Genomic DNA, 24,523 nt, shown 5'->3' with positions numbered 1-24,523 from the left:
TATGATTCCAATCTATTTGATACTGGTTTCAGAGCCGCCACTATTTAGTTAGACTTTTTGTAAAGACTGTCCACTATGTGTATCAAAATGGCTGACCCCACTTGCAAAGCCTGGAGAATCGACTCCACCGGGGTTTGTAGGGATATCCTGCTCATGCAGGGAAACCCTCAAACTTGCATCCAAGCACCCTTCCCTCAGGACTGAATAGCCTGCCATAGGGGTGACTTAAAGGTATTACGTTTAGTGACCTCACATATAACAGAACATATATCTGTTGTGAGATGTGCTAGTGCCAACTTACACAGGCTGCAATGGTAGGCTTGTAATCACAGTTTACGTGGACTCCCATGGGTAGCACAATACATGCTGCAGCCCATGGGTGACCCCTGATGTACCTATGCCTAGGTACCTCAGTACCATATACTAGGGACTTAGAAAGGTGCACCAGTAGCCAATTGTGGAGGTACAAAAGCACTTACCATGGACAATTTAGGGGAGAAAGCACAGTGACTGTGGTCCTCATTAGCAGGTCCCAGTCAGACTAGGTCAACGGCTAAGGCGCTCGACCTCGGACCTGGGGATCTGGGTTCGAGTATTGGTAACAACGCCAAACATTCTGTTATTCTGGGCAAATCACGTAATCTCCCCGTGCCTAACAAAAATGAATGTGTGTCCTCATGTAACGTAACTGGTGCTATGTAAAGCGCTCTGATACCTGATTCAGTTCGGGTCAAGTTCGCGCTATATAAAACTCTGCAAAAAAAAAAAAAAAGCAAAATGTGGGGATAACCACAAAAGCAGATCCTATTCCTACAGGAAGCCTTTGAGGCTCACTGCCTTTATATGCTGTTCCTGCTTGGGGGTAGGTTTGAAGCCCCTCCAGCCAGAGCAGGCTTTGTTTGACCCACAAGAGCAACAGTCTTCCCACCTCAGGGGTCAGAAACAGGCTAGAGGTAGCAGGCTGGTGAGGGCCAGTTAGGTGTACACTATCGATTTGGTAGTTTCAGGAGGAATTTCTTAAATAAATCCGACACTGGCATCAGTGTGGGCTTATTAAACTGAGCTGTTTGCTACCAAACATCAAGAAATTCAGTGAAGCCCTCATGGAGCTGTGGAACTCATAGTGACAAGCTCCCAGCCCATGTATTTAGTATGGCTTCACTGTGCATTTATAATATTTAAGAATGGACTTGGACACTATAGGGGCTTATCTGAAAGATTTTATAATCAGAATGAGAAGGGATCACTTGTCCTGCTTTAACCTGGGTTTGCAGGAAGCGTACTTCTGTTCCAATATAGAAAACCCTCATGCACGTGTCTGATGTTAAGCGAGAGCGGTATATCTTGATTCTCCACTTTTAGACTTGTGTGTGCATAATCATGGGGTTAGTGGTTTATGCACCCTCCACCAGGAGGAAAACCCTTGGTTACAGCAGTAGTGATTGGTGATAGTGAAGACAATTGAGGTATCTCACACACTGTTATTTATTATTCTAAAAAGGTCCTTTTTAGAATAATAAATAAGTGTGTGAGATACCTCAATCTCAAAACACACACCCAGAATTTTATTAGCCTCGTACCCTGTTTGATTAAAATTGGAGATACAGGGCAAAACAAGCTTTTTTAATATTTTCATGGCACAACACTTTACCAGTAGGTGGCGTCCAGCGGCTCCACGTCCGTCCCTGGCTTCGTAGGCGCCAAAATGACGTCACAGAGAGTACTTAGGCACCATCCATGCGCGCTGACGTCAGTTCTTTATTCTTCCGTGCCGAAAGCAAAGATCCGGATTGAGCATGTACCTTGATCATTTTTTGCCCACTTTTTGAGACTTTTTTGTCTCTGCAAAATGTCTCCTGGTGCATGTAGGGATGCCCGGCTTAAAGTATTGTGAGTCGTGCCGCCGTAATATGTCGGTGGCGGACCCCCATGATGTCTGCCTCTACTGCCTGGAGACCGACTATGACTCTCAGGTCTGTCGAGCCATGGCCCGAAGGCCTTGTGTGAGCGGCGCCGGAAGTTGCTGGAGGTCCGGCACTCATCTCTCCGCCGCTCGGGGTCTAGAGCCCTTTGCAGGACCGCTCCGGGACTTGAACCATCGCTCTTCTGGCTCTAAGCTGCACCTTCAGACTCCGGTAAGCGACACCATAAGAAGTCGAAGAAGCATGCTCGCTCTCCTACATCCCCCCGTCGCTCCTCGGAGGCAGGCGAGTGGGATAGGGGCTCCGCCCCTGCGGCTCCTCTAGAGCCTGGGAGTCCCACGGCCTACCCGCCATACCCGGGTCCGTTGGAGACTCCCGAGCAGATGAAGAATTTCTTGCTGCCATGGACTACCTTTTTAGGCCTGGGGCTCCCGCCGGCGCACCTGCGGGCCCTGCTGTCCCGTGTCCAGATCCTGTTGGCCCGGCGACACCACCCCTGGCGCCAGCCCGGAACCCCTGGATCCAGCGCCCTTGGCTCCGACCATGGCGCCACAAGGTGCAGCGCCCCTGGCTCCGGCTCCTGCGCCGCCCCGGCTTCACCACAGGCGCCGCACAGGGTGCCGTTTATGCCGCCCCTTCCCCGGTTCCTGGACCATTTTGTTTCAGCCTGGGATCCGCATTGGGATGCGGCGCCAGCGCGACCCTGGCTGGTGCCGTTACCGGCGCCACTCCCGGTGCTGCTTCCTCTGCCGCTGACCCCCTCTCCGGCTCTGGTCCTGCCGCTGCGGCCTGCCTCTGGTCATTCAGGCCTCGACGTCGCAGAGTACCTTTCCCATGGCTCTGCCAGATAAAGATAAGCGGCTGGACCAATATTGTAAGAGGTTGTTTTCCTCAGTCAGCTTGGGGTTGCGGTCGGTTAACACCGCCTGCTTATTGGGCTGTTACTCCAACGCGATGTGGGATTCGGTAGCCGAGGTCTTGCCTCAGTGTTCTGAAGAGGTCCAGGCTGTCCTTTCCCGAGCGGTTACGGAGGTCAAGGATGCAGGGAAGCTTGCCATCAGGTGTGGTCTGGAGATCGCTGATTCGCTGGGCAGGGCGATTTCCACGACTGTTGCGTTGTAGCGCCATGCCTGGTTGCGCTCTACTGGGTTTTCACCCGATGTCCAGAGCTCGCTCATGGACATGCCGTTTGATAGCTCCCGCCTCTTTGGTGATAAGCTGACAATGCCCTGGCCACAGCCAAGTCTTTGGGTCTTTCCAGGAAGAGCCCTGCCACGTCTGGGTTTCGTTCCTTTCGTGGCCAGGGTAAGACCACCCAAGCACGTTCCTCCACTAAGCCTGTGCAGAACCAGCCCCAGCGTGGCTGCGGACGTGGCTTCCGCAGGGGCGTGTCTGGTAACCAGTGAGTGGGTCAGTCCACCTCCACCCCCGCTGCTTCCGCCTCTAAGCCTTCCTAATCCGAGCTTCAGGGAGCACCCCACGCCGGTGGGTGGCAGGGTACGACACCAACTCCACCACTGGTGCAAAATTACCTCGGACAAGTGGGTGCTGCAGATAATTTGCCATGGTTACTCGCTCCCCTTTCTGTCCTCCCCTCTGGCCATGCCACCTCGGTACCACAGCATGTCATAGGATCATTTGTCTCTTCTTCATCAGGAAGTCACGGCCCTCTTGGCCAAAGAGGCCATCAAGCGCATTCCCGGTCAGGAAGTAGGGAGTGGTTGTATTTCCCACTACTTCCTGGTCCCCAAGAAGTACAAGGGCGGGGTCTGCGCCCCATCTTGGACCTCCGGGACGTAAATCGCTTCCTCCGGAAGCAGAAGTTCAAGATGCTGACTCTGGCTCAGGTCCTGACTGCCCTGGAGACTGGATGGTAGGGTTGGACTTGCAGGACGCTTATTTTCACATCCCCGTCCTGCCCTTCCACTGGTGCTACCTGCGGTTCACGGTAGTCCAGGAGCATTTTCAGTTTACTGTGCTCCCCTTTGGCCTTACCAGTACCCCTCGGGTGTTCACGAAGGTGATGGCGGTGGTCGCAGCTCATCTGCGCAGGTCGGGGGTGTCACTCTTCCCCTACCTCGACGACTGGCTGTTGAAGGAGTGCTCGCCCCAGGCAGTCGTCACCCACCTCCAGACTACGGCCGACCTCCTGCATTTGCTGGGGTTCTCCATCAACGTGCCGAAGTTGCACCTGAGCCCCTCTCAGAAGCTCCCTTTTATCGGAGCAGTTCTGGATTCGACGCTGTTTCGGGTTTATCCTCCCGAGCAGCGAATCCTGGATATTCAGGCTCTGATTCCACTCTTTCAGCCTCTATCCCGGGTTTCAGTCAGGATGACCCTCCGGCTTCAGGGACTGATGGCCTCCTGCATCCTGCTTGTAACATTTGCAAGGTGGCATATGCGGGCTCTGCAATGGGACCTGACGTTCCAGTGTGCACAACATCAGGGCAATCTGGCCGATCACGTCCAGATCTCGGAGTGCGCTGCGCAACAGTTGCAGTGGTGGCTCACGAATCGCGATTGGGTCAGTGGCAGATCACTCTCCCTTCCCCAACCGGAGCACACAGTGGTGACTGATGCGTCCCTCCTGAGGTGGGGCGGCCGCATGGGAGAGGCGTAGATCAGAGGCCTCTGGCCTCCGGTGGAGTCCCGGCTCCATATCAACCTTCTGGCGCTGCGGGCGATCCGGCTTGCACTGAAGGCATTCCTTCCCTCTGTCCGGGGAAGTGTAGTGCAGGTGTTCACGGACAATATCACCGCCATGTGGTATTGCAACAAACAGGGCGGGGTGGGGTCCTGGGCCCTATGTCAGGTGGCTCTGCGGCTCTGCACATGGCTGGAACATCACAACATTACCTTGGTCCTTGGTGGTTCAACACCTGGCAGGTTCTCTAAACACCAGGGTGGACGAACTCAGCCGCTGGTGCTTGATGGATCACGAGTGGCGTCTGCACTCGGACATGGTGCAAGGTCTCTTTCAGCCTTGGTTAGATCTATTCACCACTGAAGAGAGCGCGCAATGTCATCAGTTCTCCGCGTTGGAATTTCCAAGGCGGCACTTGCTCGGCGACGCTTTTCGTCGCTAGTGGAGCTGCGGTCTGTTGTACGCCTTAACGCCTATACCTCTCCTGCCTAGAGTGCTGAAGAAGATCAGGCGCGACCGGGCCCAAGTGATTCTTGTGGCTCCGGACTGGACTCGAAGAGTCTGGTATCCCGAGCTACTCAGTAGGAGCATCGATCCCCCTTCGGGAGGATCTTCTGTCGCAGCAGCAGGGGACGGTCCTCCACCCGAACCTGTCCAGCCTCCACCTCCATGCTTGGAGATTGGGCGGCGACAGTTGACCCCTTTCAATCTTCCTCCCGAAGTCTGTGATGTCATTCCTGGAGCCAGGCTTCCCTCCACTAAAACGTCGTACGCCTGTAGGTGGAACTAATTTGTGGCATGGTGCCCAGCTAAGACTGTGGATCCCCTTTCTGCCCCTCTTTCTGAGTTTCTTCTGTACCTTCTCGCTTTAGCCCAGCAGGGCTCTGCTCTGGGCACTAACAAAGGTTATCTTTCGGCCATCCCGCCTTTCTACAGCTTCCAGATCAGCCTTCTCTTTTTAAGGCCCCGGTTGTTAACCGTTTTCTTAAAAGCATTACGCATACGTCACCACCCGTACTCTTCATAATGCCTCAGTGGGACTTGAATCTTGTCTTGACTTTTCTGATGTGCGCTCCCTTTGAGCCCCTTCATAACTGCCCCTTATGTCTTCTTATTCTCAAGACGGCTTTCCTGGTAGCGATCACCTCTGCCAGAAGAGTGAGTGAGCTCCAGGCTCTTTCTTCTAAACCTCCTTTCCTTTCTGTTCATCCGGACAAGATACCACCTTCTTTCCGCCTCCGCATCCTTCAAGGGAATAGGAGAGGCTCCACCGTCTGGACCCAAAACGTGCGCTCGCTTTCTATCTGCAGCGAGCACAGCAGTTGCGGGTGGATGATCAGCTCTTTGCTGGCTACGTGGGTGCCAAAAAAGGTCGGGCCGTGCACAAACGCACAGAACGACCCACCAGGAGATAGTCCATCAAAGCATTTTACTCCTTGGCCAAGAAGGAGCCTCCTGTGGGTCTGCGTGCCCATTCGACCAGAGCGACTGCTGCCACTAATGCCTTGGGACCAGTTGTCAGGCAGCTTCGTGGGCCTCGCTGCACACATTTACCAAGCACTACTTCCTTGACAGGTCCGGAGAGACTGCTTCTTTGGCCGTTCTGTGCTCCATGACTTTCTGACGTAATCTTGTTCGCAGACCCACCACCGGGGTTGGTATTGCTGGGGTATCTATTTTAAGGTAAGGAATCTATCACTAACTTGTCTCTTTCAGATGCACAAGTTACTTGTGTAACGGTATATCTGTAAGAGACATTAGTTAGTGATAGATTCCTTACCTCCCCGCCCATCCTCCCCGTTCTGCGAACTGATTACCAGGGTTAAGGTCATCCCCTTTTAGGGCCCTAGTTTTATGCACCAATTGTCAGTTTCTTGCATGGCTCTGCGTTTCGGCGCGGAATAGTTGTACAGAACTGACGTCAGAGCGCATGTGTGGCGTCTAAGTACTCTCCGTGACGTCATCTCTGCGCCTACGATGCCAGTGACAGACGCGGAGCCGCAGGACGCCACCTACTGGCGCGCAGAGGTACTGCTAAGCAGAAAAACTTTCTGGATCCAGTCTGACGCCTGGGGATGTTCTAAGGTAAGGAATCTATCACTAACTAATGTCTCTTACAGATATATTGTTACACAAGTAAGTAACTTGTGCATCTTCTCATGAAATTATGCCCTCACATGAGTTAGTGCACCCTGACTTAGGGCTCGTAGGCCTGCTGTAGAGGTGACTTACCTATGCCTCTTGCATTGCTGGTCACATGGCCCATGGTACCATTGGTACCTTTTACAAGGGACTTAAATGTGAGACAGAGGTGTGCCAATTATGGGGACAATGGTACTGTAATGGGAAAGAACATTTGTACTGGGAACCTGTTTAGCAGGGACCAAGTACTCTATAGTCAAAGTTGCTTCACAAGCCAGGACAAAAGTGTGTGTGTGTGTGTGTGGGGGGGGGGGGGGCGGAGGGACTGCAACAGAAACCCACTTTCCTGCAGCATTGGATTTACAGGCCGCATATTTCCACACTCCCATCCTGTCTGTCCACATGCTTTGCCTGACGTTCATGGTAGGTCACAACCAATTAGTCTTCCCTCAGTGGCAGTGATGACAGAGGTGCTGCAACCAGGAGTGTCCCTCTTAGAACCACTTTTCCTCTTCAACTGAAGCACTTACGGACGTCCATCTTAGGACCTGGTCCGAGCCCAGCATAGCGGCTTCTGTGAATAGGACGATTGACCGCCCTACACCAGGGGACCCATACTTCCTCACCCAACACTCTACCTTAGAGAGCTTGGTGGTCCTAGCCTTTACATCCCATGTAAATCCTGGTGCATTCCCTATTGCATCCCCAGATAGGAAATCCAAGAGGCTGGACACTTTTGAGAAGAATAGGTTTTCTTCTGCCAGCTGGGCACTGCGGTCTGTGAACACTACGTCCCTTTTGGGCCGTTATTCCCACGCCCTGTGGGATAGGGTTGCACAGGTGCTGCTAGTGGTCCCGGAGGAGCCCTGCGTTGTACTTCCTTGTGCTGTTGCTAATGAGGGAGATGCAGCGAAGTTCACAATACGATATGCAGAGGACACCACCGACTCACTAGGCAGGACGCTTTCCATCGAAGGTGGCCTTAAGGTGCCACACCTGGTTTGAGTACGGCTGGCTTTTCTGGGGAGGTCCAATCATCTCTCATGGACATGCCCTTTAATGGCTCCTATCTCTACAAAGACAAGTCGGAGTCTGCGCTAGAACGCTTTAAGGATGGTAGGACGACAGCCATATAATTGGGTCTCTCCATGATCCCCTGTCACCCACAATCCCCCTTTCGCGTCCTCTCATGGCTACGGAAGGGGCTTCCAACTGCTCCTTTACCCTCCCGGCCACCGTACAGCGCATACCTCCCAGCCTGTGCATGGCCCAGGAGCACGGTAGCCATAGACCCCGTGTGGATCGGAAGCCAGCGGTCGGGCCAGTATACCCCCAGTAGGCTCCACACACTCTTAATCTGCCTTCATGCTATTGTGGGCAGTCAGTTGGTGGCAAGATTCGCCATCATATGTCTCTTCTCTGCCAGGAAGTCACAGCTCTCTTGGCCAAGGGAGCCATAGAGAGGCTTCCGATGCCAGAAGTGGGTCTTGGTTGCTATTCCGGCTACTTCTTGGTGCTGAAAAAAGACTGAGGTCTTCATCCTCTCCTAGATCTAAGCCCTCTCAATTACTTCCTCAAGAAGAAGCTTAAAATGCTCACCCTGGCTTGGTTACTGTCTACCCTGGACCCAGGAGACTGGATGGTAGCGTTGGACTTGCTGGACTCATAACTCCTCATTCCCGGCCTGCCAGGCCACAGATGTTGCCCACGGTTAACGTTTGGCTGCAAGCACTTTCAATTCACCATGCTTCCCTTTGGCCTTACCAGCTGCTTTCAGTTGTTCACCAAGGTGATGGCTGTGGTTACATTTTATCTGCGAAGATCAGGGTGCCAGTCTTCCCTTATCACGATAACCGGCTGTTAAAAGCGGGCTCACCCCAGTCTGTCTCCCACCTCCAGACTACAGCGAATCTCCTGCATTCCCTTGGGTTCATTATCAACGTGCGGAAGTCCCACCTGACTCCCTGTCAGAGGGTCCCTTTCATCTGAGCTCCTATGGACACACTGCAGTTGTGGACTTATCCGCCATAACGGCAAGTCCAGGATATTCAGGCTATGATACTGATGTTTCAGCCTCTATCCTGGATTTCGGTGAGACTGACTGAGGCTGCTGTGACTCAAGATCTCTTCTGTCCTGCTGGTGACACATGCCCAGTGGCATATGCGGGCTCCGGAGAGGGACCTGAAGTTCCAGTGGACGCAACATCAGGGTAATCTCTTTGACATGGTCCAGACCTGGAAGGGAACTGGAAAAGATCTTCAGTGGTGGCTAATGAACCACAAATGAGTCAACGGCAGACCCCTCTTCCCCAACTAGATCTGGCAGTCATGACAGATGCATCACTCCTGGGATGGGGTACGATAAGAGGACTCTGGTCGCCGTCAGAATCCAGACTTTAAATCAACCTGTTGGAGCTCTGAACAGTCCGATTGGCATCGAAAGCCTTCTACCCTCAATCAAGTGAAGGCTAGTGCAAGTGTTCATAGACAACACGACCTCTATGTGGTACTGCAACAACTTGGCGGGATGGTCTAGTGGACCCTTTGTCAAGAGGCTCTGCATCTCTCGACATGGCTGGACTGCCAGGGCATATTTCTGGTGGTTCAACGCCTGGCGGGCTCTCTGAATTCCAGAGCGAACAAACTCAGCTGATGATGCCTTGAGAATCGCAAATGACATCTCCATCAGTATGTGGTGCAAGGCCTCTTTCATCTAAGGGGAGAGCCTTGATTAGATCTATTCGCAACCGCCGGGAACACGCAATGTCAGCAGTTCTGCGCTCTGGAATTTCTACGGTGGCTCTCCCTCGGATACACTTTTTATCTCAAGTGGATCTCAGGCCTCCTGTATGCCTTTCTGCCCAGACCACCTCTGCCCAGAGTTTTCAAGAAGATCAGGAACGACCAGGCCCAAGCCATCCTTGTGAATCCAGACTGGGCACAGAGTCTAGTATCCCGAGCTGTTGAGCATGGGCATTGGTCCTCCGATCAAGCTACCCCTCCGGAATGATCTTCTTTCGGAGCAGCAGGGGTGGGTCCTCCACCCGAACCTGTCAACTCTGCGGATTCTTGTGTGGAGATTTAGCGGCGGTAGTTGGCATCTGTCTATCTTTTTCCTGAAGTCAGCGATGTTATCTTGGCAGCCAGATGTCTGTCCACCAAAGCGATGCATGTCTACCGTTGTTAAAATTTGTGGCATGGTGTTCAGGAAAACCCCTTTCTGTCCCCCTTTCCTAAGTTATTCTTTTTAAACTTACTCTTGCTCAGCAGTGCTCTGCTTTGGGCACTCTCAAGGGCTATCTGTCTGATGTGGGGTTTGTTGGAGCAATGGATGGACATGCAGTGCGGAAGTGAGCTATCTCCAAATGGATCATGCACTGCTTCAAAATCTGCTACGCATTGGCCAAATTGTATCCACTTGAGGGTTTTCATGCTCATCCCACCAGAGCTAAGGCTGGGAGTACTGCGTTGGCACGCAAAATTCCGGTCCTGGATATCTTCCAGGCAGCAACGTCTCTCTCATTACACACGTTTACTAAGCATTACTGTCTGGTCTGTTAAGATGGGCTTTTTGTCCATGCGATCCTGCAGGACTTCATCTGAAATTGGTCCTCAGACTCACCTCCTGGGAGGTATTGCTTTTGGGTATCTTGTCTAAGGGAAGTAATCTGTGCTGGAAGTCTCTAGCAGATAAATAAGTTACTTACCTTCAGTAACACTTTACCTGGTAAAGACTCTATCTAGCCGCAGATTCTTTATCAACTCGCCCATCCTACCCGCCCTGCGAATGACTTTTTAGATTGTTTTCCTTTTCAGGGCCCTAGTTTTCCACACCAGTGTTCACTGTACTGTGCACTTCTGGCATTGAAAGATGCAAAAAGTAACTGACATCAACACACTAAGGTGGCAGCTATGTAGGCACCGGATACATCACTTCCAGTGCAGCCAACAATGCCATGCTGAGCTGAACGCCGCCACCTACCGGTGCTCAGGGGTACTGCTCATGAAAATATTTCCAGATCCAGTCTGACGCCTGAGGATAGTTGTATGTTTTTGTATGATCTTGTTTGTTTATCTTAGACCTCATCATTCTCTTTAAGCTTTTTAACTGCACTTCATTAAACTTTTGCCATACAGGACCAGATGAACATCAGTCAATGGAGCATTTGTCTCGGTCATCTAAAATTGTACTTAAGCTTGTTTACATTACGCAAGGTTCAGCATAACACCTATGCACTGCTAAAGACAACACCTCTGGGCAAGATTAGTGCATACTTGGAGCTGTTCTGAAAAAAAACTATGATATTGCCTTGTACTTGCCTGCTGTACAGTAGCATTGCTCACTTTTATTTCGTCCCCACATTGCACACATTATTTCAAAACGTGCTGGGTCATGGAACAAACCAAAGCTTGACCTCTCATTAAACTAGCACTACTGGGTGTTGAAGCTAGTTTGTGGGCTTTTGTGGACCTTTACATTGCTTACAAGGGCATTTCTGTGATTTATTAAGTTACAGAGACCAAAATGCTTTATTCTGCCTACGATAAACGGTCACTCGTATTGACTCACATAAGGCTTTGAAGTGTCACACAAATGCAGTTAATGCCGGAGTGTCACACGAGTAAGCTGAAAACTTGGCAGCTATGTTAATACAGTTTGGGCAAAATAGCCGGTCTCTTTGTTTAACTCTGCCTCAGAATCTCATCCCCACCCTCCTCAGATTTTTTTTTTATTTCCTTTGGTGTGTTGTATTTGGACTAAAATAACATTGCTACTGTCTACAAACTACAATACTCAAATTTTTAGACTGTGAAAAATTGAAAGGGCATGTTTCATTTTGGGAGGTGCACTGTAGCGTGCTACATTAACTAAACAAGCATTTACAATGCAATAGGTCTCGGGTTAATTAAGTTTGAGCTATTGGCATTGCTTAATATTGCAACACCAATTGCAACAAAAGTCTATAAATTGTAGGCCAAAAAAATGTGTATTTATTTTTGTAGCAGTGGTGGCATGCTGCGCTTTAGATGAATCACAGGATGTTGAGCCGTCGCCAAAACTCAAACCTGTTTCCCCAGCTCTGAAGTGGGCAGCCCTGGCCATTAGGCCACATCTTCTTCCCCACTTGTAGGATTTCTTGGCGCTGTGTTAAGCAGCGCTAACAGGACAAATGGGCCCCCTCCTCACTATGAAAGTCGCAAATTGCAAAGAACGTCCCTTGACCGTCCTTTTTCCCTAGAGGCTTGTAAGGGACTGCAATGTGTGCAGTGCAATTTGTAATGGCAATTGCAAATCTCAAGTCACTTGGGTGCATTGCAAATTGAGACTTTGCGTCAGCTGCACAGGCTCCACAAACTTTAAGAATCTTTAGCATCAGGCCAGTAATTCAGGGGCAAGATGTTACATTTAATAATCACACTTCAAAGGTTTACGTGGCATGTGTAAACTCCAAGTGATATAGGTCATCTCAGAAGAGTTTTCACTTCAAAGCATGCAATGACTTGCAAAGAAACACAAAGTCAAAGAAACACAGATTTAGAGCACAGGACAAAGTGAGAGGCGAACTTGAATGCAGCATGCATGCCACCCAAAAGCAGTGCTTCAAACAATGGCAACATATTCAGCAGCATATAATGCAACATATTCGCCGCGGTCTCCTCGCCACTGAATCCTGCGTTCCCTTCGTATGAATCTTGACTGCCTTTCCTGTTAAGTGGTGTGTTCACTCTCCACAGTTGCCTTTCTCGGCCTGTGTGTAATAATCTACTCCTTCATCTTGAAGAGCCGAGGCCCGTTTCTCCCCGCCCCGGTCGCCCCGTACCGAGCATTCTCCGCCCCAATAGCTCCACTCCCAGACTCCCCCTGAGATATCGTCGCTCAAGGCGCGGGTGCTCCGCAACGCCAGAGCGGAAGTGCCCGCCCTCTAGCCCAACAGGATCAACGTGTGAGCGACAGTAAAATTAGCCAATTGGGGGCATAGCAACACTAAATGGGCGTATCTGTACACCACCCGCCAATTGCAATCGCGCTCCAGGGTTGGTTCTAAAAGTATTCGTACGTCGGCAGCTGCATGGACTGAGTGAGCAAACAGGAGGGATTTAGAGAAAGGTTGGTCCGTTAATGTAGTGAGAGCCGTGGAGTTGGGCGACGGGGGGGGGGGGGGGTGCGCACTCGGGTGTGCGCGCGCCTGTGTGTATGCGTGCGGTGGCGGGGTGCACTCGTGTGTGCGCGCGCCTGTGTGTATGTGTGGGGTCCTATGTATGTATGTATGTTCGTGCGTGGGCGCTTGTGTCTGTGTGTGTGTGTCGGTGTGTGTATGCGCATGCGTGTATGGTGTTTTGCGCTTCCCAGGAGACAGCGCCTGGCCGCAGCGCTCGTTCGCGTGCGCGTGACACTTTCAAATCGCCTCCAAGGCGATGCGCGCGGCCAGGACTGTCTCCTGGGAAGCGCACATGCCGACAAAAGGGGCTCGGCGGAGACGCGCTTCGCGCGGCTAGCCGAGACCTAAAAACTCTAGTTAATCACTGTTAAGCTTATTTTAAAATGTGTCTGTCTGCTTTATTGATGGAAGTATGTTTAAGGACAAACTGAATGGGTAAGAAAAATGATGGGTTTTGTGTGTGTTCTAGGTTTCTTCAATTTAGGTTAGGACCACAAAGAATGTAACCAGGTTTCCCTATATATCTTGAATGCCATATATCCACTACGCACCAGCGACCCTCCTAACCTAACCACCATTTAAAAATAAATACTTTATGATTACGCTTACTGAGTATCTTCATCTTCTCAAAAATGCTGTGTGTGAGATGCACAGTAAGCAAAACTAAATAGATAAAATGTTCAGAACTTGCTCATATATGTTGTGAGTTTGCATTATTTATTTTGGTATTACAAACTTCTGTAATACTGTGGTGTTCATTAGAATAATTTAAATAATATAGTGTACTATTCAAGATCAAGCATTACTTTCATGGTTTGATTAGTTTTAATATGTAATATTTTGACATAATGAATTGACTTGGTTGTAGAAAGTTAGTTATGTGAAGTAAAGTATTGGCAACTATATTTTAAACGCAAAATAAATCCACGTGTTTCCATAATTTTATTTCCTCAAAAACCATAGTCACAGGCCAAGTGATAAGTCTTTGTTTTCATTCACATAGAGAGCGAAGGCGTTGTCTACATGTGGAGGCACCCCTGCTTTCCTTGGTTTTACCCCGCAGTCCATCTTGCGTTCAAGTCTTCGCACCACACCCATGGAATCTCCTTGTGTATCACCAGGAAGATCTGTTACTCCTCCTTTGCGCTCAAAGGAAACGAAAATCACTTTTGTGGAGGAAAATGGCAGTGATAAGTGGAGCAGTGGGGTAAGTTTCATCTTTTAATTTTGAGAGGTTGAGGAATAATGACTTTATTGATTATTACTGTTATGTTTTCTATACCACATACAAGGCAATGAGCATCAAAGCACTTTACATAAGCATCTGTATAGATATTGCATACAACAAAGTGAGGAACGAAGTTGGAGCATGCAGTGACAATACATGTAGCCAAAAGCTGATTACTGAGTCAGAGCCTGTACCCACTCTGTGAAATAATTAACTATTTGATAACGAAGTAGAGTAGAAAAGACACTCCTGAAGCGGTCATACTTGGCAATAAGGTGATGTTAAATCATTAACCCCCTGGCTGCGGCTGGAATTCTGTGCCTGTGCGGCACATTCCGATCGCGGGCGTGGTCATGACGGCTCCCGGCCGTCATCAGCACACGCCCACCGTAACTGATGACGACCGGGAGCCGTCATCAGCACCGAAGGGGTTAATGGTAAAGACATGAACAGTAATCCATGCACGGTCAAGTAGTAAGTGAATGTTGCAAAGTCATCCTGTGCCCTGGGCACCCCCCAACTTTTTGCTGACTGGAACTGGTGTTAACTGACTCTGACCCTGGGCTCTGTTTAACCAGGCCGAGGGCCAGTGCCAAGCTAAAAGGAACACATTAGAATACAGTTAAGACACCCAACATACACTAGGGTATGGTGGGGTACCCCTGTAATTGGCATGACCTACCCCATAAGCACCTAGTATGTAATAGGGCATGGGATTGAAACTACCTAGAACTCTCCAGTATCCTGGGGCATGGCAGTTTAGAGGCCAGCAGATTCTCTGCACCAGCATGTGCGCAGTGCTGAAGCCTGAGGTCAGTTTAAAAGCACCACTGGTTGCCAGGCCAGATTTTAAACCTTAAATTGTGCCCAAACTCGACTTTGGGGGTAGGGCCCCTAAAAATGAACAACCTACCATGTTTTTGCATATTAGGGACCCCCTAGGTATCCCAGGGGTGGGGGTCAGTTATGTATAAGGAGCGCTCTTATAAAATGAGTTTTTAGGTCTCTGCTATTATATCCTGCAGAGATTAATAGCCGAGTATATAGTAGGAAAAACAAACTCTTGACCAAGCGCGGATTCTCCCCAATGCATGCGAGGTATTCAAGCGCGACGCTTCGCCAGCGCGCGCTTGGCCTCACTTCTCACTCACACCCCATATGCTCGTTCCCTCCCACTCGCTTGCTCCCCTGCTCCCCCGCCCCCATCCGACTTGAAAGGAAGCCTCGCACACCACCATGCGCGTTCCCTCCCTCCCACTCGCTCGCTCCCCTGCTCCCCCGCCCCCCCCCACCCGACTTGTTTACTTGGGTCTGTAGGAGAGTAGGGTCTGCTTTCCTATGGTCACCCCACTTTTTTGCTTTTTGCTTCACTGGTTTTCGACTTAGAGGTGGCTGTGGGCCTGCTAATCAGACCCACAGCCCTGCTGTTCTCTCTCTAAATTCACACCATGTACTTTAGGTACATCACCAATTGGAAATTGGGTCACTCTTGTGAGTCCCTGTACAGTGTACCATAGGTACCCAGGGCATAGGTGCACCCAAGGCCTACCAGGGGCTGCAGCATATCTTTTGCCACCCCTGGCTGGCCATCCAAACTGACATTACTGGCTGATCACTCAGCTGGGGCAAGGTCGTGTAATCACCACTTGCTTAGATATAGTACTCCTATATCTAACCTTATATATAGACACATATGCACCTATAAGTCACTCCTATGGCAAGCCTTAACAATCCTGAAGGCAGAGTGCTTGGTTTTATGTGAGATGGTGCTCTAGCATGAGCTGAGCCTGTCTGCAGCTTTCGGAACCATGCCCTTATTGCTGTTCTATGATATTGCCATACCATATACTCTTTAAGTGCATTATGAACCTCGCGGTTAAATGTTAACTTTGGTTTGGCTTTATCAAAACATGTCGTGTAAGGTGTCATGCGCTTTGGAATACTACCCTCTCGCCAGTTCTGGCGACGGGGGTAGCATTCCACCCTTCTAGAGGGAGAAGACATGTTGTTCCTACTAATCCCGGTTAAAGTTAATCAGAGCCTCAGCATCACAAAATGAATGCTGCTGCCACAGACACAAGTCTGACCTCCTGCTGCTGGGAGCCCTTCCAGCGAGGGAGGCTTGGACAATAGGTTTCCTGTCTTGGTAGGTGCTAGCACCACCCCAGACAGGCCATAGTGTATTGGGGCAGGGAGGGCTGAATGAAATGAGACACTGCCTGGGGCACACAAGGTGTCCCATGCATAGTCCAGTTCAAACCGGTGCTGGGGCACTCCAGCCCCAGCTCTGGCGCGAAACTGGACAAAGGGAAAGGGGTGTAACCACCCCCTTCCTGGGTCCCACCCATAGGAGGGACCTAGCAGGTAATCCAGCCCCCAAATTTGGTATATAGGTAGGAGCTGAGTCCCAAGACTTTAGATTGTATCCTGACTGAAACTTGAAACGAAACTCTGGACCTTCTACATTCTACTCGACATAGAAGACTGAAGAATCTCCCTTGTGGTCAAGGAGGGACCACCCTGCACAAGCAGGCACCATCAAGCGATCAACGGTTTGCTTTGTCGCCGCTCCCGCCGGAGCCCGAGCACAGAGCCTGACAAGACCCGGACTTCCAGACTTCCAACAGCCCGATCCACAGTCACAGCAGAGCTGAGACCCGTGGAGGCGACGAGAGACGTGGGACCGGCCATCTTGGAAACCCAGTGAATTGCTTTCCGTGCAACTTCAGAGGCACCCTCGAAGTTGTGCATTGGGGATTGAGAAGCCCATCCCCGAGCACCAACTGCACCGAAGATCAGCCCTCCACACTCCACGAGTTCTGCGTGGGGCCCTTCTGCATTTTCCTGCTCGACGTGTCTGTCCGGTCACTTGCCCGTTGGCTAGTGGCCTCTGTGACGACGAAATCTTGAATCTACACCGCTGGTCTGGTTGCTCCAGACTGGCCCTTGCTTCCCTGAAAAGGAGAAGCCCATCAGACATTGCTGGTGTGATCAAGAAGCCATCTGCGATTCCTGCGTGGGTTGCCGTTGCCAAGGTTTGTTGACTCCAATCCGGAAGCCGACACCGCCGACAGCGAGAGCATTCGTGGGTCAGTCCGTATCCAGCGCCTAGTAGTCTTCGACACCTCCTGGTCCACGTGGCTGCAGAGACCAGCTTCACCTGATTGCTTTGCGACATTGCCTGGTTCCCTCCTGGTTCCTTCCTGGTCACTGGCTAGTGACCCAGACTCTGTCCCCTCTGCTTTCAGGTACTCTTCATCCTCGATCCGCCCTTGGATCCAACCGGACACTTCTCTCCTGGTCGCCTGCAGCATCTTTCTCCAAGGCTCCATAGGAATCGGCGACGAAACCCGATACACTTTGACACCTATGCACCCGCTTCCTGTGGGTGAGGTAACGCGAGTACTTCGGTGCTCCTGTGGGTATTGACTATCCTAGTCCAGTCGGAAGTGACCTAAAAGAACTAGTTTCCATTTTTTTCGTTCCCATTCTAACTCTATGGTAACTCGCGTGCGTGTAAAGACACTGCACGCGCATCCCGCGGGCCTCCTGTTCCCTATCCTTTGGTAGTACAGCATAGCCCCAGCGATTCTCCAGGCCCTAGGCCTTTCCTTTGTTCGTGACGTGGTTCTTATACCACTATTTTAGTATATGGTTCGAAGTGCCCCTAGGGCATTACTGTATTTTGTGCAACTTATTGTATGTTTATTGAGTATCTTGTTATGTGCTTGTGCCTCTGACCTCATAAAGAGTTCAGAGGATTAATTTAGTAATAAATACATATATATTTTATATATATCCTGTGTGGTGTCCTTTCATTTGGTATTAAAGGGATTGCATATGGTAAAACAGCTGGCTTCACATGCCCTCTTGAGTTTAGCCTAAGACTGCTTTGTCCATGCTACCACTAGGATAGCCTCGCACACCACCTTCCACCCACCTCCTTCACTAATTCCCCACCCTCCACCCTCAAACTCCACCCTCAAACTCCCTGTTCTATTCTCCTGTGCTGATCTTCTGCTCTCTTCCACCCACCTCCTTCTGTAACTCCCTGTTCTCTTATGCTGTGCTGATCTGCTATTCTATTCCACCCCGCCTCCTTCTGTAACTCCCTGTTCTCTTCTGCTGTGCTGATCTGATGCTCTCTTCCACCCACCGCCTTCTCTAACTCCCTGTTCTCTTTTGCTGTGCTGATCTGATGCTCTCTTCCGCCCATCTCCTTCTCTAATTCCCTGTTCTCTTCTATTCTCCCATACTAATCTACTGCTCTATTACACCGCCTAATTCTCTAACTCCCTGTTCTCTTTTGCTATGCTGTTCTGCTGCTCTCTTCCACATCACCATGCGCGTTCCCTCCCACTCGCTCGCTCCCCTGCTCCCCCCACCCGTTGTTTACTTGGGTTCTTGCATGGTCTGCTTTATAAGTCGGAATGAGCTTCCCCTATTTGACCCACAACATCGCAGCACGATATGCTCTTTGAGTAATGTATTTATTTATGTTAGCAAGCCAAGCGCTGCTTGGATTACATCACGGTGCATGTGGATTGTTTTTCTATTTGATCCACGACATCGCAGCACGCTGCACGCTTTTAGTGATGTATTTATTTATGTTAACAAACCAAGCGCTGCTTGCTCGGATAACATTACGATGTAGATTGTTCTTTAAGTTTGTCACAAGTTTTCTCGCACCACTGCATCGTCTGCCTGCTGTCCCCTTTGAAACATACAAAGGCAAAAATAAAAGCAGGCTTTTGCTTTACTAAACTCTTAATACTCGACATGGTCTTCATTTGATTTTTGGAAGGCACAGAGAGCTAAGGTGGATACTCGAACAACGTTCCCCTGTTCCAAAGTCCCCAGCTTTGCATGTTATGCCACATCGTCGCTCCGAATGCATCAGCTTTGTTTAGGAGGGGTTATCTCCATTTGCCTCATGCACCCACTCTTAACCTCTTTCTCTCTTTTGTTTCCCTGAGCACCAGCCAGCACAGGACAAGCATATTTACTTAAAACATACAGAGCCTCGCATCCAGAGTTTCTGTTCTGAGGGCCCTCCCTTTCAGCGCTCACAACATCCCCACCCCATGCATAGCTTATCGCCCTCATCTGGCCATAAATCTTCGCACTCTATCCGCCACCACCCTATCCACCACCCTATCCACCACCACTCTAGCGCACACACTCTAGCGCCACCACTCGATCCGCCCACCGCTCGATCCAACTCCACCCTCCAACTCTAAAACCACCCTCCAACTCCAACACCACCCTACAACTCCACCCTCCGACTCCACCCTCCGACTCCACCCTCCGACTCCACCCTCTGACTCCACCCTCTGACTCCACCCTCTGACTCCACCCTCTGACTCCACCCTCTGACTCCACCCTCTGACTCCACCCTCTGACTCCACCCTCTGACTCCACCCTCTGACTCCACCCTCTGACTCCACCCTCTGACTCCACCCTCTGACTCCACCCTCTGACTCCACAATCCAATTACTTCTACACCCACTCCACCCTCTGACTCCACCCTCTGACTCCACAATCCAATTACTTCTACACCCACTCCACCCTCTGACTCCACAATCCAATTACTTCTACACCCACTCCACCCTCTGACTCCACAATCCAATTACTTCTACACCCACTCCACCCTCTGACTCCACAATCCAATTACTTCTACACCCACTCCACCCTCTGACTCCACAATCCAATTACTTCTACACCCACTCCACCCTCTGACTCCACAATCCAATTACTTCTACACCCTCCGACTCCACACTCCAAAACCACAATCCAATTACTTCTACACCCTCCGACTCCACACTCCAAAACCACAATCCAATTACTTCTACACCCGCCGACTCCACACTCCAAAACCACAATCCAATTACTTCTACACCCTCCGACTCCACACTCCAAAACCACAATCCAATTACTTCTACACCCTCCGACTCCACACTCCAAAACCACAATCCAATTACTTCTACACCCTCCGACTCCACACTCCAAAACCACAATCCAAGTACTTCTACACCCTCCGACTCCACACTCCAAAACCACAATCCAATTACTTCTACACCCTCCGACTCCACACTCCAAAACCACAATCCAATTACTTCTACACCCTCCGACTCCACACTCCAAAACCACAATCCAATTACTTCTACACCCTCCGACTCCAAAACCACAATCCAATTACTTCTACACCCTCCGACTCCAAAACCACAATCCAATTACTTCTACACCCTCCGACTCCACACTCCAAAACCACAATCCAATTACTTCTACACCCTCCAACTCCACCCTCAAACTCCACCCTCAAACTCCACCCTCAAACTCCACCCTCAAACTCCCTGTTCTATTCTCCTGTGCTGATCTTCTGCTCTCTTCCACCCACCTCCTTCTGTAACTCCCTGTTCTCTTATACTGTGCTGATCTGCTATTCTATTCCACCCCGCCTCCTTCTGTAACACCCTGTTCTCTTATGCTGTGCTGATCTGCTATTCTATTCCACCCCGCCTCCTTCTGTAACTCCCTGTTCTCTTCTGCTGTGCTGATCTGATGCTCTGTTCCACCCACCGCCTTCTCTAACTCCCTGTTCTCTTTTGCTGTGCTGATCTGATGCTCTCTTCCGCCCACCTCCTTCTCTAATTCCCTGTTCTCTTCTATTCTCCCATACTAATCTACTGCTTTATTACACCGCCTAATTCTCTAACTCCCTGTTCTCTTTTGCTATGCTGTTCTGCTGCTCTCTTCCACATCACCTCCTTTTCTAACTCCATGTTCTCTTCTCTTCTACTGTGCCGATCTGCTGTTCTCTTCCACCCGCCTCCTTCTTCAACTACCTGTTCTCTTCTCCTGTGCTGATCGGATGCTCGCTTCCACCCCACCTCCTTCTTTAACTCCCTGTTCTCTTCTCCTGTGCTGTTCTGCTGCTCTCTTCCATCTGAATCCTTCTTTAACTCTGTTCTCTTCTCCTGTGATAACCTTTAAGCTATCTTCCATCGGCCTACTTCTCTAACTCTCTGTTCTCTTCTCCTGTGCTGATCTGCTGTTCTCTTTCACCCGCCTTCTTCTCTAACTCCCTTTTCTCGTCTTCTGTGCTGATCTGTTCTTTCACCCGCCTCCTTCTCTAATTCCCTTTTCTCTTCTCCTGTGCTAAACTGCAGTTCTCTTTCCCCCCGCCCCATCTCTAACTCACTGTTCTCTTCTCCTGTGCTAATATGTTATTCTCTTCCACCCGCTTTCTTACTTAACTCACTGTTCTCTTCTCATGTGCAGGTCTGCTGCTCTCTTCCACCCCACCTCCTTCTTTAACCCCCGTTTTCTTCTCCTGTGCTGTTCTGCTGCTCTCTTCCACCCGCATCCTTCTCTAACTCCATGTTCTCTTCTCCTGTGCTGATGCAGAAGTTACTACTTGTGTAACGATATATCTGTAAGAGACATTAGTTAGTGATAGATTCCTTACCTTAGAATATCCCCAGGCGTCAGACTGGATCCGGAAATTTTTGCGTAGCAGTACCTTTGCGCGTTGGTAGGCGTCGTCTGCGGCTCCGTGTCTGTCGTGGGCGCCGTGAGGACGTCGTCGGAGTACTTAGACGCCGCCTCCGCGTGCTGACGTCAGTTCTTAGATACAGCTTTTCCGCGCCAGAAGCGCAGAGCCATGTTAAAAACCAACACTGGTGCCATTGAAACTAGGGCCCTGAAGGGGATGACCTTAACCCTAGATATCGGTTCGCAGAACGGGGAGGATGGGTGGGTCGGTAAGGAATCTATCACTAACTAATGTCTCTTACAGATATATCGTTACACAAGTAGTAACTTGTGCATCTGAAAGAGACACGTTAGTGATAGATTCCTTACCTTAGAATAGATACCCCAGCAATACCAACCCCGGTGGTGGGTCTGCGAACCAATAATCACACCAGAAAGTCCTGGAGGACGGAACGGCCAAAGAAGCCATCCCTCCGGACTTGACTGTTCAGGCAATAGTGTCTTGCAAACGTGTGCAGCGAGGCCCACGTAGCTGCCTAGCAAATGTCCTGCAAGGGCACTCCCCGGCCCAGGGCAGTTGTAGTCGCCGTGGCCCGAGTGGAATGAGCCCTCAAACCAACAGGGGGCTCCTTTTTAGCCAAGGAGTAACATGCCTGGATACACAAGATGATCCACCGAGAGATGGTCCGCTTGTGCACCGCCTTTCCCTTCTTAGCGCCCACGTAACCAACAAAGAGAGTGTGGAGGGCAGTTATGAAGTGGCTCAAAGGGAGCGCACATCAGAAATGTAAGAACAAGGTTCAAGTCCCACTGAGGCATCACAAACGGAACAGGAGGGAACATGTTTGTGATACCCTTCAGAAAACTAGTTACAATAGGGGACTTGAACAAAGAAGGTTGATCAGGCAGCCTTAGAAAGGCTGAGAGGGCAGAAAGGTAGCCCTTGATAGTGCCCAGAGCAGAGCCCTGCTGGGCAAGAGAAAGAAGGAATAGAAGAACCTCAGAAAGAGGGGCAGAAAGTGGATCCACAGCCTTTGCTGTGCACCATGACACAAATGTATTCCACCTGCAGGCGTATACCGATTTTGTGGAGGGACGCCTGGCTGCCAGAATGACATTACAGACTTCAGGAGGCAAGTCAAATGGCCTCAACTGTCGCCGCTCAATCTCCAAGCATGGAGGTGGAGACTGGACAGGTTCGGGTGGAGGACCGTCCCCTGCTGCTGCGACAGAAGGTCCTCCTGAAGAGGCAGACGAACCGGGGATCGACTGACATACTGAGTAGCTCTGGATACCAGTACCTTCGTGCCCAGTCCGCAGCCACAAGGATGACTTGGGCCCGGTCGCGCTTGATCTTCTTCAGCACTCTGGGCAGAAGTGGTATAGGCGGAAAGGCGTACAACAGACCGCAACTCCACTCACGACGAAAAGCATCTCCGAGCGAGTGCCGCCTTGGAAATTCCAACGCGCAGAACTGATGACATTGCGCGTTCTCTTCTGTGGCGAATAGATCTAACCAAGGCTCTCCCCACTGCTGAAAAAGGCCTTGCGCCACGTCCGAGTTAAGACGCCATTCGTGATCCATCATGCACCGACGGCTGAGCTCGTCCGCCCTGGCATTCAGAGAACCTGCCAGGTGTTGAACCACCAGGGTCACGCCTTGATGTTCCAGCCACTGCCAGAGGCGCAGAGCCTCCTGGCAAAGGGTCCACGACCCCACCCCGCCCTGTTTGTTGTAGTACCACATGGTGGTGGTGTTGTCCGTGAACATCTGCACTACACTCCCCCGGACAGAGGGGAGCCTTCAGTGCTAGACGAATCGCCCGCAGCTCCAAAAGGTTGATATGGAGCCGGGACTCCGCTGGAGACCAGAGGCCTCTGATCTCCGCCTCTCCCATGTGGCCTCCCCAGCCCCGGAGGGACGCGTCCGTCACAACTACGTGCTCCGGTTGGGGAAGGGAGAGGGATCTGCCGCTGACCCAGTCGCGGTCCGTGAGCCACCACTGCAGCTTTCTCGCAGTGCCCTCCGAGATCAGGACATGGTCGGATAGGTTGCCCTGATGCTGGGCCCACTAAAACTTCAGGTCCCACTGCAGAGCCCGCATCCGCCACGGACGTGATGCACCAGAAGGATGCAGGAGGCCATCGGCCCCAGAAGCGTCAACCTGACCAAGACCCGGGATAAGGGCTGAAAGAGAGGAATCAGAGCCTGAATATCCCGGACCCGCTGTTCGGGTGGATAACCCCAAAACTGGGCCGAGTCGAGAATCGCTCCGATGAAGAGGAGCTTCTGAGAGGGGCACATGTGTGACTTTGGCACATTGATGGAGAACCCCAGCTGGTGCAGGAGATCTGCCGTAGTCTGGAGGTGGCTGACGACTGTTTGGGGCGAGCCCGCCTTCAACAACCAGTCGTCGAGGTAGGGGAAGACTGAAACCCCTAACCTGCGAAGATGAGCTGCGACCACCGCCATCACCTTTGTGAACACCCGTGGGGTGCTGGTAAGGCCGAAGGGGAGCACGGTAAACTGAAAGTGCTCGTGGCCAACCGTGAACCGCAGGTAGCGCCGGTGGGCCGGCAGGACAGGGATGTGGAAATAAGCGTCCTGCAAGTCCAACGCTACCATCCAGTCTCCTGGGTCCAGGGCAGCCAAGACCTGAGCCAGTGTCAGCATTTTGAACTTCTCCTTCCGGAGGAAACCGTTGACGTTCCGTAGGTCCAAGATAGGGCGTAGGCCCCCTTTGCCCTTCTTGGGTACCAGAAAGTAGTGAGAGTAACAACCACACCCTACTTCTGGCCCAGGAACGCGCTTGATGGCCCTGTTGGCCAAGAGGGCCGTAACTTCCTCCTGCAGAAGTCGCAAATGATCCCCCGATACACGGTGGTTCTGCGGTGGCATGGCTGGGGGGGGTCGCCTCGAAGGGGAGGGAGT

The 24,523-nt window shown here is 51.0% G+C and overlaps 1 protein-coding gene across 2 annotated transcripts in view; it reads left to right on the top strand.

The window, feature by feature from the left end:
* Positions 1-24,523, top strand: part of AHCTF1 (AT-hook containing transcription factor 1) — a 1,132,528-nt gene that overhangs the window by 646,309 nt on the left and 461,696 nt on the right. For both annotated transcript variants that reach the window (XM_078649035.1, XM_078649034.1), the window contains exon 28: positions 13,873-14,076. In XM_078649035.1, coding sequence (XP_078505161.1) covers positions 13,873-14,076 — 204 coding nt within the window. The remainder of the gene's footprint in view (positions 1-13,872; positions 14,077-24,523) is intronic.

This window comes from Lissotriton helveticus, chromosome 6 (genome assembly GCF_964261635.1).
Source record: "Lissotriton helveticus chromosome 6, aLisHel1.1, whole genome shotgun sequence".
Taxonomy (NCBI): domain Eukaryota; kingdom Metazoa; phylum Chordata; class Amphibia; order Caudata; family Salamandridae; genus Lissotriton; species Lissotriton helveticus.
Note: the sequence above shows the minus strand (reverse complement) of the source record. Positions and strands in the feature narration are given on the sequence as shown.